At 34.3% G+C, this 14,926-nt stretch overlaps 1 protein-coding gene across 1 annotated transcript in view; it reads right to left on the bottom strand.

The window, feature by feature from the left end:
* Positions 1 to 637: 637 nt before the first annotated feature.
* The window catches only part of PLCB1 (phospholipase C beta 1), a 908,098-nt gene continuing 893,809 nt past the window's right edge, over positions 638 to 14,926 (bottom strand). The window contains exon 32 of the mRNA XM_036749135.1: positions 638 to 4,262. Within this exon, the coding sequence (XP_036605030.1) occupies positions 4,032 to 4,262 (231 nt within the window). The 3' untranslated portion in view covers positions 638 to 4,031. The remainder of the gene's footprint in view (positions 4,263 to 14,926) is intronic.

The following is a 14,926-nucleotide window of genomic DNA, read 5'->3' as shown; positions in this document are numbered from 1 at the left end:
AAATTAGTTATATTGGTTAAACTTCTACATGACATTATTGCAAATGGTATCTTCTGTCCATATCCTTTTTTCATTATCAATAACGTGTTTAAATAGGTCAAAGAAAAGGTCATAAAATCATGTAGAGCAAAGAAAAGGTCGCAAAAATCATATATCTAGATTACATAAATTTTTTTTTTAAATTTCACAAGTAAAATAAGTGTAGATAAAATCAGAAGAAAATATATGGACTTGGAAAATATTTGTATTAAATTTCACTCACAAAAATCTGATATCCAGAATCTGTAAAAAATTTATACATATGTATAAGATGTCACACTTGGGAGCGATGGGTGGAAGAGGTAAAGAAGAAGATTTAGGCTTGACATAAAGGAAAAAAAAATAACAGTCATCCCAAAGTTGAATGGACTAACTCAGGAGGTAGTGAGTACCCTCTCCCTGAAAATCTTCAGTGAAAGATTAGATGACCATTTGTCAAAGATATCTTACAAGGGATCCTTATTCTGTTTCTGATATTAGTGGCTTTACCAGAAAATATATAATCTGCTGATTTGGTTCTTGCTGTTGTAAAGGGAGTTGGTAATGATTTCTAGAAGAACACTGAAAAATAGCAGTTGTCTTGTGTTAAGAAATTTTTTATTTTTTTTCCTTTGGAACTGTTGATGAAAGCACATAAAATTACAAGTGGAAGAAACGTCATGCCACAAAATTGCATAGAATTATTACAAAAATGTGAATTATGCATTTTAAACAATTTGAGATTGATAAACCAAAATATGTACATTTTAATAGCTCAAAGTTTGTCCTATCTTTTTTCTTAAAAGGCAAAAATCACAAAGTCCAATCCATCACAGACAATATTAATACAATGTACAAGAGCAACATTAAAGTCAAAGAAACGCAAGCAACATTCCTTTAAAAATCATCCAATGATTGCTTAACTAATACACATGTATTAATTAATATATGGCAATAATGAAACTTTTAAATCCAAAAATGTCTGGCATTTCATTAGAACTTTGAAAATTCTGTTCAATCTGCCAAAACCACACTATTTTCAGTAGTGTAAAGATAGCTGAAGAGCACAATCTAGGTAAATGCAAGGCTCTACTGTCTATTAGAGAAACATCCACAGTACAGAATTTCATACATTCAACACAAAACAAGGCAAATACATAAAGGCACAAGACCGCACATCATAAAGACCCCTTTTTATTCATCTTAGTCTATTTCAAGTAATATTAATATTATTAAATGATATTTGTATCACTGTTATAGTTTCAACAATGCAAGATATACAGTGTTACACACTACCCTACAACTGCAAAAAGTATCACTGTACAGATATAAAAAATGTGATTACAGTAAATGGTCAAATACAAACATATTGCAAAATAGCTACAGTGGTTAAGATATGGAAAACCAACTAACTGAATTGTTTTGTATAACTGAACTGTTTTTGTATAAATAAAAAATTACTCAGCCTTAGTGTATTTCCAGACTAAAATTCAGCACTATCTACTGTACTCATTCAATGCAGCAGAGTTATGAATGTCCTTATTAGTTTATCTATTCTTCAGGTAATCTGGAATTCTATCATAAAACAGAGCATTCACTGGAGACCATTATAGCTTCTTTACGATCACTGTTTTTATCTTCAAAGTGCCAAAGTAGAAAGATTTATTAAAGGATTTCCCTTTTCCTAAGTGGAAGCTTTATTCAATGAATCAAAGTAATTTAGTTCAAAATACAATCATCTTGAAAGATCAGGTGACTCCCCCCTATCTTTTTAAAATTGCTTTTAAAAAAAGGATTTTTTAAGGTTTGGACCACCTAAGTTTAATCTTGACTGAAACTGAAGATTGACTTGTAGTTATTGCTTAAATTTAAATAATATAAGGTGCACAGAAATACTAAACTCCTGAGGGAATACAAGTTAAAGAGCATAAAAGTTTTCTGGGTAATAAATTGCTTTGCTTTGCTCTTGTCAGAGATAATTATTTTACTTTCAATAAAACATGCTGGGGATATCTCCTATAGATTATTAGCTAAGTACTATTTTTATGGAATGGCAGTGTGGTATACTGACTAGAGCTTTGGCCTTGGAGGGAGAAAGACCTGAGTTCAAGCCCTGTCTCTTATACACAGTAGCTGTGTAATCCTGGGACAAGTCGCCTAGCCTCTCAGTGCCTAGAACACTATAAATTACTGAAAATCTGCTAATCAGTGGAGGGAGTTTTCCCACCAGGAGTTCCCTCAAACCAATGAAATCAAAAGTCTAGAACAACAACAAAAGTACTTATGTTGATTTCTAAAGGTTACATTTTTTCATTTAAAAACATCTTGACCCACATAAAACTTTAAAATATAATAATCTGATAGGTCTTTACTATGTGGTTGTTTTGCTTTTTATAGTCTAACAATATATAAATACAGATGATTCTGAATCTTTAACCACATTAAAATGTGGTTCAATGGATTAAATGTATATGTAAAGTGTTCAATGGATGGGCTTCAGTTTCAAACCTTCGTAAAATTGAATTTTAGTTAGGGCAAAAGATAGTGGTAGAAAATAAAACATTTCCAATACTATCCTCCTCTTTTCTGTTCAGTTCTATCCACTTTAAACAAATAAATAGACCCTAAAATCTGACCCTTGAAACCAATTATTTAGAGCCTGCAAAATATGCATATGTATTTTATGTTCTAACAAAACTTTGCTTTATACCACCAGTGCCAAAAATTGTTTTCTTAATATTTTAATATAATTTAATATCTACATAATCTAGATATTAGAAACTTACTCTCCCTACCCACTTAAACCTGAATTTCATTTAATTTATTATACATGAGGTTGGGTTCACTGCCAAATAATAAATATACCCACAGATATATGAATGTGTATAGATACACACATGTTGTTCTGCGTGTATACATTTGTATGGATACAAGATATATTTAAATATATTTTTATATATGGGTCTGTGTGTATTCTCTAGATAAATATTCAAACTTTATTTCTATACCCCAAAATAAAAGGACCATAGAATGTCAGAACTAGTCTATAGTCAATATGACTCACTACAGTCTGTTCTCTGTGGCTGTGTCTACATACTCAAGGTGGCTTTATTCTTTTGATTCACAGGCCAATTATTTGCCAACTGTTTGACCAATACATTTAGTCCTACAGATAGTGAGTACATGACCTGTGAATCTAAATGGTGAAACCTATATTCATGTGTAGAAACAGCCTCAAAATATCTGGAAATACCAGAGTCCACTTAGCTATGCAGCTCTCCGGGTTGATACCTAAAATAGACCCTAATAAACTATACTGATATGATTTTAGTGTTTTAGGCCATTGATCTGGCTGCATCTGGATATAAGCAAGTTAAGCCTTTTTTGTTTAAAGAAAAAAAAAACTTTTAAAAATCACCACTGTTCCTTGTGAAGAAATTTTCAGCAGCAAATATAATTTTACCTCTATGATAAACATAATACCAAAAGAGCAAGCCACCAGTGCTTGCAAAGCAAAGAAGATAAAACAACTTAAAGCAAATATTAAATTGATGATATGGCTGTTGACAGGCAGTTAGAATGAAGAGCTCAAATATGGCTGTTACATGGCATTAAATAGCATTGCACATTTCTGTCACTCTCTGTATTGGTTTAGAATATTTCATTCAGAGTTCAAACAGAAATCAGCAAATGGCTTTCTTTGTTAAATATTCCCAATGGTGCATGTGGGCCATTCTGACAGTAAAAAGAAAGTAAATATCTATATCTCTATCTGTATGGTATACACATTATCTTTCTCATTAGACTTGCAGTATGTTTCAGCATGATTAACTGAAGAGTGAGAATGAAAGCCTCTGCATATCACTTTGCTAAAAAGATTCCCTCAGGAGATAGGCATTGTATTAAGCAAAGCCTCTTGATACCAGCAGCTGCTCCATGCTCACAATAAGAGAGGGGGGAAAGACCAAACTTTGTGAAGATGTGGCTCCTGCTTGCAGATCATGGGTGCACAGTTAAAGGGGTGTATCAAACACTCTTTCTGCATTGTCTTCTTCCAGTTCTTCCTCATTTGGGGGAGACTTGTGGTTCACTTTGCTGCTATCTGAGGTGAGAGAAGAAGAGACTGAACTGTGATTGCCATCTTCACTGATCTTTCCTTTCATGGCTTCCTGTACAAACTCCAGAATTTCCAGGGGGAGCCTTTTGAATTTGTCTTGATACTCCTGGTCAAGTTCCACCTGCATCTGGAAAACATAAAGAGAAGAGTCTATTTTAGGGTTTTCTGGTTTCCATAATCATGAACATAGAAGCCACAAATAAAAAATAAATAATTATGAAGTATTAAGACAGGGAGAAACAAATTCTTTTAAATTAATATATGTTGAATATATATCCACATGACTCTTAAAGCTGTAATGCTGGATAGGGTTGAAAACACTGAAAAGATATATGCCTTGTCATAGATTCTAATTTTACCTAAGTACAAAGGACACACCAACAGTTAAATAGCTTAGAATCTCAAAGGTTGGTAATAGGATTCACATACATGCACACATATAGATATATGTGTATGCATATATGTATGCATATGTAGATACATATATGTGGATGATTCATGATCCATCTTAGACATATATGCATTGAGACTGTCTGAAAAAAAATCACCTAATCATGATGAACAGTTTTGAACTTAGCTAGGTTGCTCACTAGATGAGAGATACACAGTTCATCTCCATGTTTCTTTGAATATATGTACACATAATCTCTACATCTTCGACCAAAATAAATGGACAATAAAATGCCTGAACAAGTGAAAGTAACTCTCAGTGTCCATGTCTGTAAAAATAAAAGAAGTCAATTGTTTTGACTTTAAAGTCTATTATATTTTTACATATATGTTTATGTACATATATGTATGTATATATATATATATCTTCTGAAATGTTGAAGTTTATATCTACACAGGATAATTGAATTTTAAAGTTGTAAGTCAGTTAATAAGCCTTTATGAAGCATCTATTATATGCTAAGTAAAGGCAAAACCAGTCCCTGTCCTCCCGGATCTCACAATCTAATAGGGGTGTGGTAAGGGACTTCAGACATAGACATATGTCAGAGACACAGGCATTATTTAATCCAAGCTGTGACCCCACTTAGGAATCTCCTCCCTTACACCCATAATGGATGTTCTCAGTCCTCTGTTTCCAGGAATAAAGAGCTCACTACTTCATGATGTATCTATTGCTTTTATTGGAGAGCTTTAACCTTCTTAGAACTTCTATTTGATGAAGTATACTATATGGAACATGCTCACTTTGAACCCAGATCAGCTTCTGATTTTCTGGACTACTTTTCCATCTTGCCCCCAAGAGCATACCTCCCTGCCCACTTTCTTTTCAATATCCTTTTATATGTTGTCTTCTCCCAATAGAGTGAGCATAAGTTCCTTGAGGGAAGGGACTTTCTTTTTTGCTTATATTTGTATTTCCAGCACTTAACAGTGCTTGGTACATAGCAGGTGCTCAAACAATGTTTAATCTTATCTAATCTAATAACCTAATATAATTTAATGTACTTTGTTAACAAAATTTTTAGTCAGATTGAGCTTACTCATAACTTCTTTAAATTCCACAGAACAAATCTGTTTTTTTCCCCAAAAACTTTTAAATATTTAAAAACCTCTATCATATTTTCTGCTAGTCTTCTTTAAGTTGATTATGTATATTTCCTTCAACTATTTCTCATAAAACATGGTTTCTAGGCCTCTCACCATCATGATCTTTCTCATCTAAATTTGTCAGTCCTACAATGTGTTTCCCTCAAATAAGCACAATACTCCAGATATGATCACATCATTGAAGAGTATGGAAAGATCATTACTTCATATGTATATTTATATTTATCTATTTTATTATCATAGTACAATGTAGTTGCCACAAGCCAGTCAATTAAAACCCTAGGTCTTTTTCACAAAAATATCTGCCAAATCGAGTCTTTTGTATCTGATAATTGTATAATTGATTTTTAAACTTCAAGTACAGGAATTTATAATTGGCCATATCAAAATTTATATATATATTTATCTATGTACATATCTCTCCTGATAGAATGTAAGTACCTTGAGAACATGGGTTATTTTACTTTTGGTTCTCTATCACCAGCATTTATGACTTTATAATTAATTGTTGATTGATTTATGCCTGCTGGCATTATAAACTGTTTTTATAATTCTCTATGATCATTTCCTGATCATGGTAAGGGCTATCTCTCTCACTGTATTATGAGTGTTTTTGATCACTTTCTAATGTCATCTCCAATTTTTTAAAGGATGTTTCCCCTCATTGGTTCAAAAGATGAATGGCAAAAGTATAAGGTGGAGAACAAATGGCTAAAAAGCAGTTTATGTAAAAAAAAAAATACCTGTGATGGTGAATGGTAAACTCAATGAGTTAACAGTGTAGCATGGAAGCAAAACAAACAAACAAAATGCCATCTTAGGATGCAGGAAGAAAGATATAGTGTCCCAAAGGAGGGAGATGATAGCCATTCTCTACTTTGTACTAGTCAGACCACATAGGGATTATATTACACAGTACTGGATGTTGCACTTTAGGTGGGACATTGGAAAGTCAATATGCGTCCAAAGGAATATAGCGAGAATGCCGTGGACTTGAAACTATGCCATATGATACTGGTTGAAGGACTTATACATGTTTGGCCTGGAGTAGGAAAAAAACCCCTTAATTGGGGAAAAATAGCTACTTAAAAATATTTGAAAAACTGTCATAGGAAAGAATATTCAGCTTATTTTCTTGGAATAAGAAGAGAGAGCTTGGAACTATAGATGAAATTTGCAGAGCAAAAAATTAAGGCTCAATATAATGGGCTTTAAAATGTTTGATGTTTAAAATTGTCCCCAAAGGGAATGAACTATCCTGGGAGGTAGTGAATTCCATATCATTGAAATCTTAAAGTGAAGACTGTCTGACCAATTGTTAAAGATGTTGAACTTGGCCTAGGTGGCATCTTCAGTCCCATTCATCTCCAGGATTCTATGAATCTATGCTTAGTTGAAAACTGATTGGAAGTTTTGAGGTATTGGAGTAGGAAGTAGAAAACTCATTACAAATGACTCTAATCATCTAAATTAAAACATACATAAATATGGAAGGGTAGAGCAAAATTGGAGTTTGAGGAGAGAGGAAAATTGGGGAAGTCTGCATATATCATCAGCACGTAAAATCTTTCAAATTATCCATTTTGAGCTACTAAGTTTAATTATGAGGAAATGAAGGACAAGAATGAGTTGCCTAAGGTCTTGCATATCTGAAACTTGAACCCACATCTTCAAAGGTATGGAGAGATGGGAAGCTCTGCCCTACAAACTCAAAGAATCATATAGTGAGATAATAGATACGGAAGGGCTTTGGGGAATATTAGTAGCTATCAATGAAGCTAATTTTTGGATAGGAGGCACATAATTCCTTGTCAGGCCTAATGTTAAAGTCCATTCTACTGTTACAAGGTTATCATCATGATGCAGAATAGGAGGAGAAATTTAGTTGTGGAGAGATCAGTAAGATTATAATTATAAGACAATGGTATGTAGCACTGAAGGCCCAGTTCAGGTTATAAAAACTCTCTGCTGGAGTGCAGAACCTTTCTTTAAACTACTAAAAGGCCTCTAGGCTTTGGAGCTGGGGTCTACAGTACTGGTCTTTGCCCTTTGCCGGACTGATGGATAACTTCTTCTTGCATTTATTCCCTCAAGATAGAGAACATCTCCAACACAGAAAAAATGAGATGCTTAAAAATAGGTTTTACTAATTTTCAAATTCTGCAGAAGAAAACAGTTTTCATTCTGACAACTCCAAGATAATGATAGCAAGATATGGCAGCATATGAGATGCATGAAGATGATACAAAAACAGACAAGCAAAACAAACTCATCTACAAAACTGGACAAATGGAAATCAATGGAGCATCAATGACAAGATAGCAAAATAGTCAATTTTTCTCTTGGTGTTGCAACAATTTCAGATGAAGCAGAAGCCTGGCAATTTCACACTTCTTTGCTTGAATAAAAACTCTCCCCATTGTTTGACAGGTCCTACTTTCTCTCACCATTACAGTGAACCATCCTTCAATTTTTAATTAAGCAACACATAGGATTAAAGTCTGAGGAAAGTAGAATGGGAGAAAAGCTAAATTCTCTTTCAGGAAATAGAAGTCTATACTAATGTCTAATTTACTAATATCAGGAAATAGAAGTTGTATACTAGATATCTGAAAGTAAAGGTTAGGCTAGAGGACAACATGACAGAACTCTATTATAGCTCATTGAGATGATTATTTCCCTGTGGTTAATGACTGTTTGGGATTCATATTCCTGTGTTGTTGCTCTATTATTGCAATAATTGGTTTAAGAGCAAATAATGATTTACAAAAATACATCCAGTAATCCTCTGAGGCTAGAGTGAAGCTTTATCTTAAAGGTCCTAATGATCTTATCAATGACCCCAACCAAATTACAAGTTTAGCCAATTAGTCTTTTAATTTTTTGCAAAATTTTTTTTTCAAAATGATAAATATTACCTAATAAGTTTTGCATATATTTAAATTCTTCTGTTTTTTAAAACTTGTCTTTACTAAATATGATGCATAAAGCATTAGTTTTATTCAGAGCTATCATAAGGCTCAAGGAATAAAATGGTGCCTCTGAAAATTAGATCTAATTTTCTTGATAAATAAAGACATGGCAAGTATACTATGATGGTGTTACAACATGGCATATTAAGAGGTAAGGGCCAAGTTACACCTTATTCATTCAACAAAATAAGTGCCTTTTGGGATCTATTATCATGGTGTGCTCTGGGGCTATTATTGTAGTAGAATTCTTATTCAGTTCAAGAAACTAGGGGGGTTGGGCTTATTCTCCTTAATTGCAAGTCAGATTCAGGGGGCCTGATACAATATGGATTTCCTTCCATTATGCACCCCCATCTCACCCTGCCACAAGTTCAGAACATAATTTTTGTCTCACACAATACTTTATTTTCCACTTTACATATCATATGTCATATACTTTACCATATATTAGTTTGTTAAAACAATATATGTGATCATTGTATACACCTATCATTGTATCATTCTATACATTTTATGTATACATTGTATATATTTATTCTTACTTAATATAGAGGTCAGCCTATGGTTGTCACTTATGCATTCAACAAAAATATTCCTCTACCAGTGGTTCATGGAATTATGCTAGGAAACAAGTATTTAAAAATGATGCAGTCCCTGCACTCTAGGAGTTTGCAAAGTAGAGGGATGAGAGGTATACATAAAAAAACTAAAATGCAAGCTAGAATATTAGTAAGTGCTTGGCAGAAGTAAAAACATAAAATGGCCTGAGAGATTTGAGAATAGTGTGATCACGTTTAGTGATCAGAGAGGGATTAGAGAAGGCATCTTGGAGGAAGGCATCTTGAGCTGGGTCATGAAGAAAAGAAGGATTTCAATAGAAAGAAATGGAGAGTGCGGCTAGTATTTTCTAAGACTGGTGGATGTTGCATGCAAACGAATGCATGAATACGGCAGACTTTCAGAATGTGAAGAAAGTGAGAGACTAATGGGTATTTCAACTTGTTTGGAGCATCAAGTGTGTGAAAGGGAACAGATGAAATAAGGCTTGAAATCGAAGTTGTAGTTAAATGGTGGAAGGCCGTGACTGCCAGACAGAAATTTCTAGGACCTGGAATCAAGAAGATCTGAATTCAAGCCAGCCCTCAAACACTTGCTAGATGTGTGACTCTGGGCAGGTCACTTAAGCTCTGTCTGGCTCAGTTTCCTCATCCATAAAACGGGCATAATAATAACACCTAACTTCCAGGGTTGTTGTGAAGATAAAATGAGACGACATTTGTGAAGTGCTTTATAAACCTTAAAATGCAATATAAATTTTTGCTATTATTAAAAATCAGTAGGCAGGGTTATGGGGAGTATGGGTCCTTTTGCTGTTGTTTATTTTGCTTTTTTTGGGAGGGGGGGACTGTGAGAGGCAACATGGCTTAGAAAGGTGGCCTCACAGTCAGCAAGACATGGGTTCACATTCTGACTCTGCTATTTCTTGCTGGTTGGACTCTGGGCAAATCATCCTAGTACTGCAGGCAACTGTCTAAGATCATAAATTGAACAGATAGTGCCAAATTTCATTGGTTGAAGGAGTTTCTTTACCTGGCTGTAATGGTAAGAAGGGTGGAACTTTTTTTTTTTTTTACTGTTTTCTCTTTTGGTATGCTAAGGTAATCAAATACCTTTGAGGCTTGCCTTTCATATGAAATGGCAAGCAAAGTGGGACTTTTTGCTGTTTTTTGTTAGAGTGCTTCTCAGCACTGAGGTAATCAAGTGCTTTTGATGAGTCTTGCTTTTGTTTCTTTGATTGAATCAAGAGTCTTTGATAACCTGCTTAAACAAGAAAGCCTAGTTCACATGGGTTTGAGTCAGATGGTTGTGATACCCTCTGACCCTGAGAAGAGTATATAAGATCTGAGGTTGGTGTTTTGTTTTGGGGCTCCCACTCACTGGAAGAGTGTTGTGTGATTTGATCAGATGAGACTCTGGGTAGCTGTCACAGAGCCCCCTCCAGCTTTGAAAACCCAGATGTTGATGTTTCTCTCTCTGGTAACCATATATGTTGCTATAGTTAGACAGTTAGAAGTCTGTCTACTGGTTTGTGTTTATTTGCTCTGTTTATATAATGTATGCTTGTAATTTCTGTTTGTATACTCTCTGAAGTTCAGAGGGCTGGCTTTTACCCCTGAACTAAGTGAATGACATATGTATGTTTAATTAAAGTAAGATTGTAAACCCCTTAAAGTTGCTTTCCTTGGAAAAGCAGATCAAAGAACCTGTGCTAGCAGCCTTCCTATGTGCTGGTCAAGCAGCATTGTTGTTACAATGGGAAATCTCTGTGCCAATGAAATAATAGGTCCAGTTGCTATCCTTAAACTTTTTTTTGAGATAGGGGAAATAAGATACTGTGTGTAAGTGGAAGGTAAAAGTCAGTAGAGAAGGATAGAGTGAAAATGAAAGAGAGGGGAGAGGAAGCAAGAGAAAGAGAGGAAGGAAGAAAGAAATGGAGGGAGAAAAAAGGGAGTTTTTGTTATTATAATTGAAGGTCTAAGGAAGAGGTAGGGGATAATTGAATAAAAGGTGAAAGTTGAGAATTTAGCTTTGGTGAGGAAGATTCTCTGAGAATGAGGGGACAGTAGAGAGTGTAGAAGCATATATGGAAAGATTTTGAGAGAGAGGAACTGAAGCAATTCATACTGGTCTCAATATTCTGAGTAAAGTAAGAGATAAGTTAATTTGCTACAAGAAAGGAGAGTAGAAATGGAGTTGTGGGCTTGAGAAGGAACAAGAAAATTTATAATGGGGAATGTGATAAGGAATCAATGACAGAAGAATGAAAGTCCTAGTACAGTGTCCTTTACAGGCTATGTGCACCACAGAATTGAGTTGTGATCTTATGATTTGCCATCTCTATGATATGCTCCTCCAGCCTTGAATCCTTCATCCCTTTGTCTTTCTTTTCTTCTCATCCAGTTAATTTTCCTACTTTGTACAGTATCTTTCCCAGTGAGTGGCATAGTGATTTGTATACTGTGGACATTTCATAAATATTTGTTCAGTTAAGTTGAATTTAGTTGAATCCTGGATAGCCTCCACAGCCTACTTTCTCTGCTCCTATCACTAAACTACTGGACATGATTGAAAAAAGTCATGGAACCAACATGACTGGGTCCAACAACCAATTTATGCTATCTATCAAGATACAGAGCAATCTTAATAATAAGACCAAACTCAGAGTTGGATAGGACTTCATAGATATCTATAGTTCCACACAAACCTAAACAAGATAATACTCAACAAAAGCATATGATATGGCACTTGATCAAACTTAATCAATTAGGCTACATTAAAAGAATGACAGTATTTGGGACTTGGGAGATGACAGTCCTAATGTTATGCCCATCATCAGGCCACATCTGCAAAGTGACTTTGGTGAACTCTAGTGAGAAAAATCCATTGCCTCTTGAAGCAATATATTCCATTTTGAATAACAAATTATTAGGAACTGTTACCTACATCAAGCCTGTCTTTGCCTCTTCACCACTTTTACCAAATTCTTCCTTCTGAGAACAAAAGCAATCTTCCTTATCAATGCCCTTCAAATATTGGAAGGTCATAGTCCCCACTAATCCTTCTCTCATTCAGACTAAATATCCCCAGAAACAAAGTAGATGCCCAATGATTGTGGAATAGATATACAAATGTTGTTACTTGAACATAATGGAGTATAATAGTACTGAAGTATTGAATATAAAGAATAAAAAGAAGCATAGGAAGATTCATGTGAAACTGATCCAGAATGAGAGCAGAACCAAGAAAGGCATATATACAACAATTAACTGAAGCAAATAGGAAAAAAAAATGAAACTGAATACTATCTAGATATTATTTAATCTTGATTCAAAAAAGTGATGAGAAAATACTCTCCTGTCCCTTTATTGAAGAAATTAGAGACTGTATGGAATATTGTCTATATTGTCAAACTCATTTGTAAAGTTGGTTAGTTGTGCTGAAATTTTTACTTAAATTTTTTTCTCTTTTATTCTTTGCTTAAAAGATGGCTTTCTGGGCAGGAGAGAAGGAGATATTTATAGATGAAGGTTATGTAAAAAGCAAAATTAACAGTAAAATAATTTTAAAATCTGCTGTTTCTCAAGCAGTCTTCAGATAGCAAGAACTCCAAGCTTTTCATCATCCTGATCACCTTCCTCTAGTCAATTTCCAGTTTATCAATGCCTTTCTTAATAAATGACACTAAGAACTAAATATAACATTCAAGATGTAGTCTAATAAGGAAAGACTATAGCAAGATTATCATCTTCCTATTCCTTCCACTGTAGCCCAAGATTGCTTTAGGTTTCTTGGTTTCCATGTCACATGGATCATTCAACATACTAGATAGCATCAGTTTGTAGTGTTAAAAAATTTATCATTAATTTCCCTCTTCTTTCCAGGCAGTTTGTAGTCTACTCTAATTACAATATCAGTTCTGTTTCTTCCTCTACTAACCTTCAAAGAAATATTTTCCACTGTGTTTCCCCATCTGGTTTCTGGATTTCTCCGCGTTAGTATATCTTAATATATAATGTTAATTGGATCTATCCCCTCTCCAACCACTACTTTGTCTGTTGTGTCCATTTCAGAGCCACATTCCCATTGTGAGTTGTATCCCACCAAGTCTCGATAATAACCGAGGTTGAATTTTTCTCCTTGTGTTAGGAATTCCATTTCACTACATTCATTACATTTGTGCATAAGCATCTGATATCACAGTTTCCACTACTGACTCTTTCCTTAGATTTTGCCTCTTAAAAAATTTTGGATGCTTCCACTGATATTCTGTCTGCAATAGCTGCTTTTCTCTACTATCTGCCTTGGTAAATATAAATAGCCATTTTCCTCCATCCGTCTCCCTTTTCTGTTCAACAATTCACTTCTCAAATCTGCCTTTCAATGATGAAAATACCACTTGATGATCAACTTTTTAGTTCCTTCTTGGCAGCAAGGTGTAATAGAAAGGGAACTGGATTTGCTCTTGAAGAACCTCGTTTGAATCCTGGCTCTTCAACTTACTACTTAAATGACCTTGGGCAGGTCATTTCTCCTTAAGTGCCCTTTTCTTCATTAATAAATAAGAGTTAGACAAGATGACCTCTAAGCTACCCTCCGCATCTATATTGATTGATCCTACTTCCCAGTCACTTCTCTGCCACATAAGAAATCTTTGAGACTTAAGATGGAATGAAAGTCTTTCATCTAATATTAGTAATATGTGCCATTCTCATTCAGGTTATATATTCTAGTTCTAGAATATTTAGATATCAAATAATGAGAATCCAGGTAAATGTAATTTTAAAAATTACAGGATGACAAGTTATTGAACTTTCATTGTTATTTGCAGTTATTGAACTGAATATGAAAGTTATTGAACTGTCAATAGTTGTTTAACTATTTTAAGAAATAACATCATAGGCTGAAATGTATAGTTTCTTTGGGGATAACTCTCTAGTCAGTGTGGCATGGGGGACAAAGCACTGGACTTGGAATCAGGAGGACATAAGTTTGAATTCATCCTTAGATCCCTACTAGCTAGGTAATCTTGGGCAAGTCACTTAACTACACTCAGCCTCAGTTTCCTCATCTGTAAAATAGGGATTAATAATAATTCAATAATCTATAGCACTTCATAGGGTTTTTGTGTAGATCAAATAATAATGATAAGATAGAATTTGTATATTAATTTAAGATTTATAAAGCACTTAAAATATCTCATTTCATCCTCACAATAACTGATAGGTGATATTATCTCTATTTTATAGATGAGGAACCTGAAGCAGACAAGGGATTAAATGATTTGCTCAGGGTCACATATCTAATAAATTTTGAGGATGGATTTGAACTCATGTTTTTGGGGCTACCTCGTTAAAGCTTGTAAAGTACTCTAAAACTTGAAATCACCATCTTAAATATCAATTGTCCACCATTAGTACTGTGCTCTGTGAACAGTGCTTAATAGTTGCTTTCTCATTTCTAAGTAATTATTTCATAAGCTAATTTATCATTCAGAAAATTATTTCTATGACTAACTCTTAACTATAATGAAAATGAAATGAGTATAACTTATGTTTAACCCTGAAATTTTTTGTCAAAAGTATCTTCCATGCTTGCCACATGGTACACTTTCTAGATTTACTTCTAGGATCATAGATTTAGATCTGGAAGTGACCTCAGAGGTCACATAGTTCAACACCCTCATTTTACTGATGAAGAA

Source organism: Trichosurus vulpecula, chromosome 3 (genome assembly GCF_011100635.1).
Source record: "Trichosurus vulpecula isolate mTriVul1 chromosome 3, mTriVul1.pri, whole genome shotgun sequence".
Lineage (NCBI taxonomy): Eukaryota > Metazoa > Chordata > Mammalia > Diprotodontia > Phalangeridae > Trichosurus > Trichosurus vulpecula.
The sequence above is the reverse complement of the archived record's forward strand: the minus strand, read 5'-3'. Positions and strand labels throughout refer to the sequence as shown.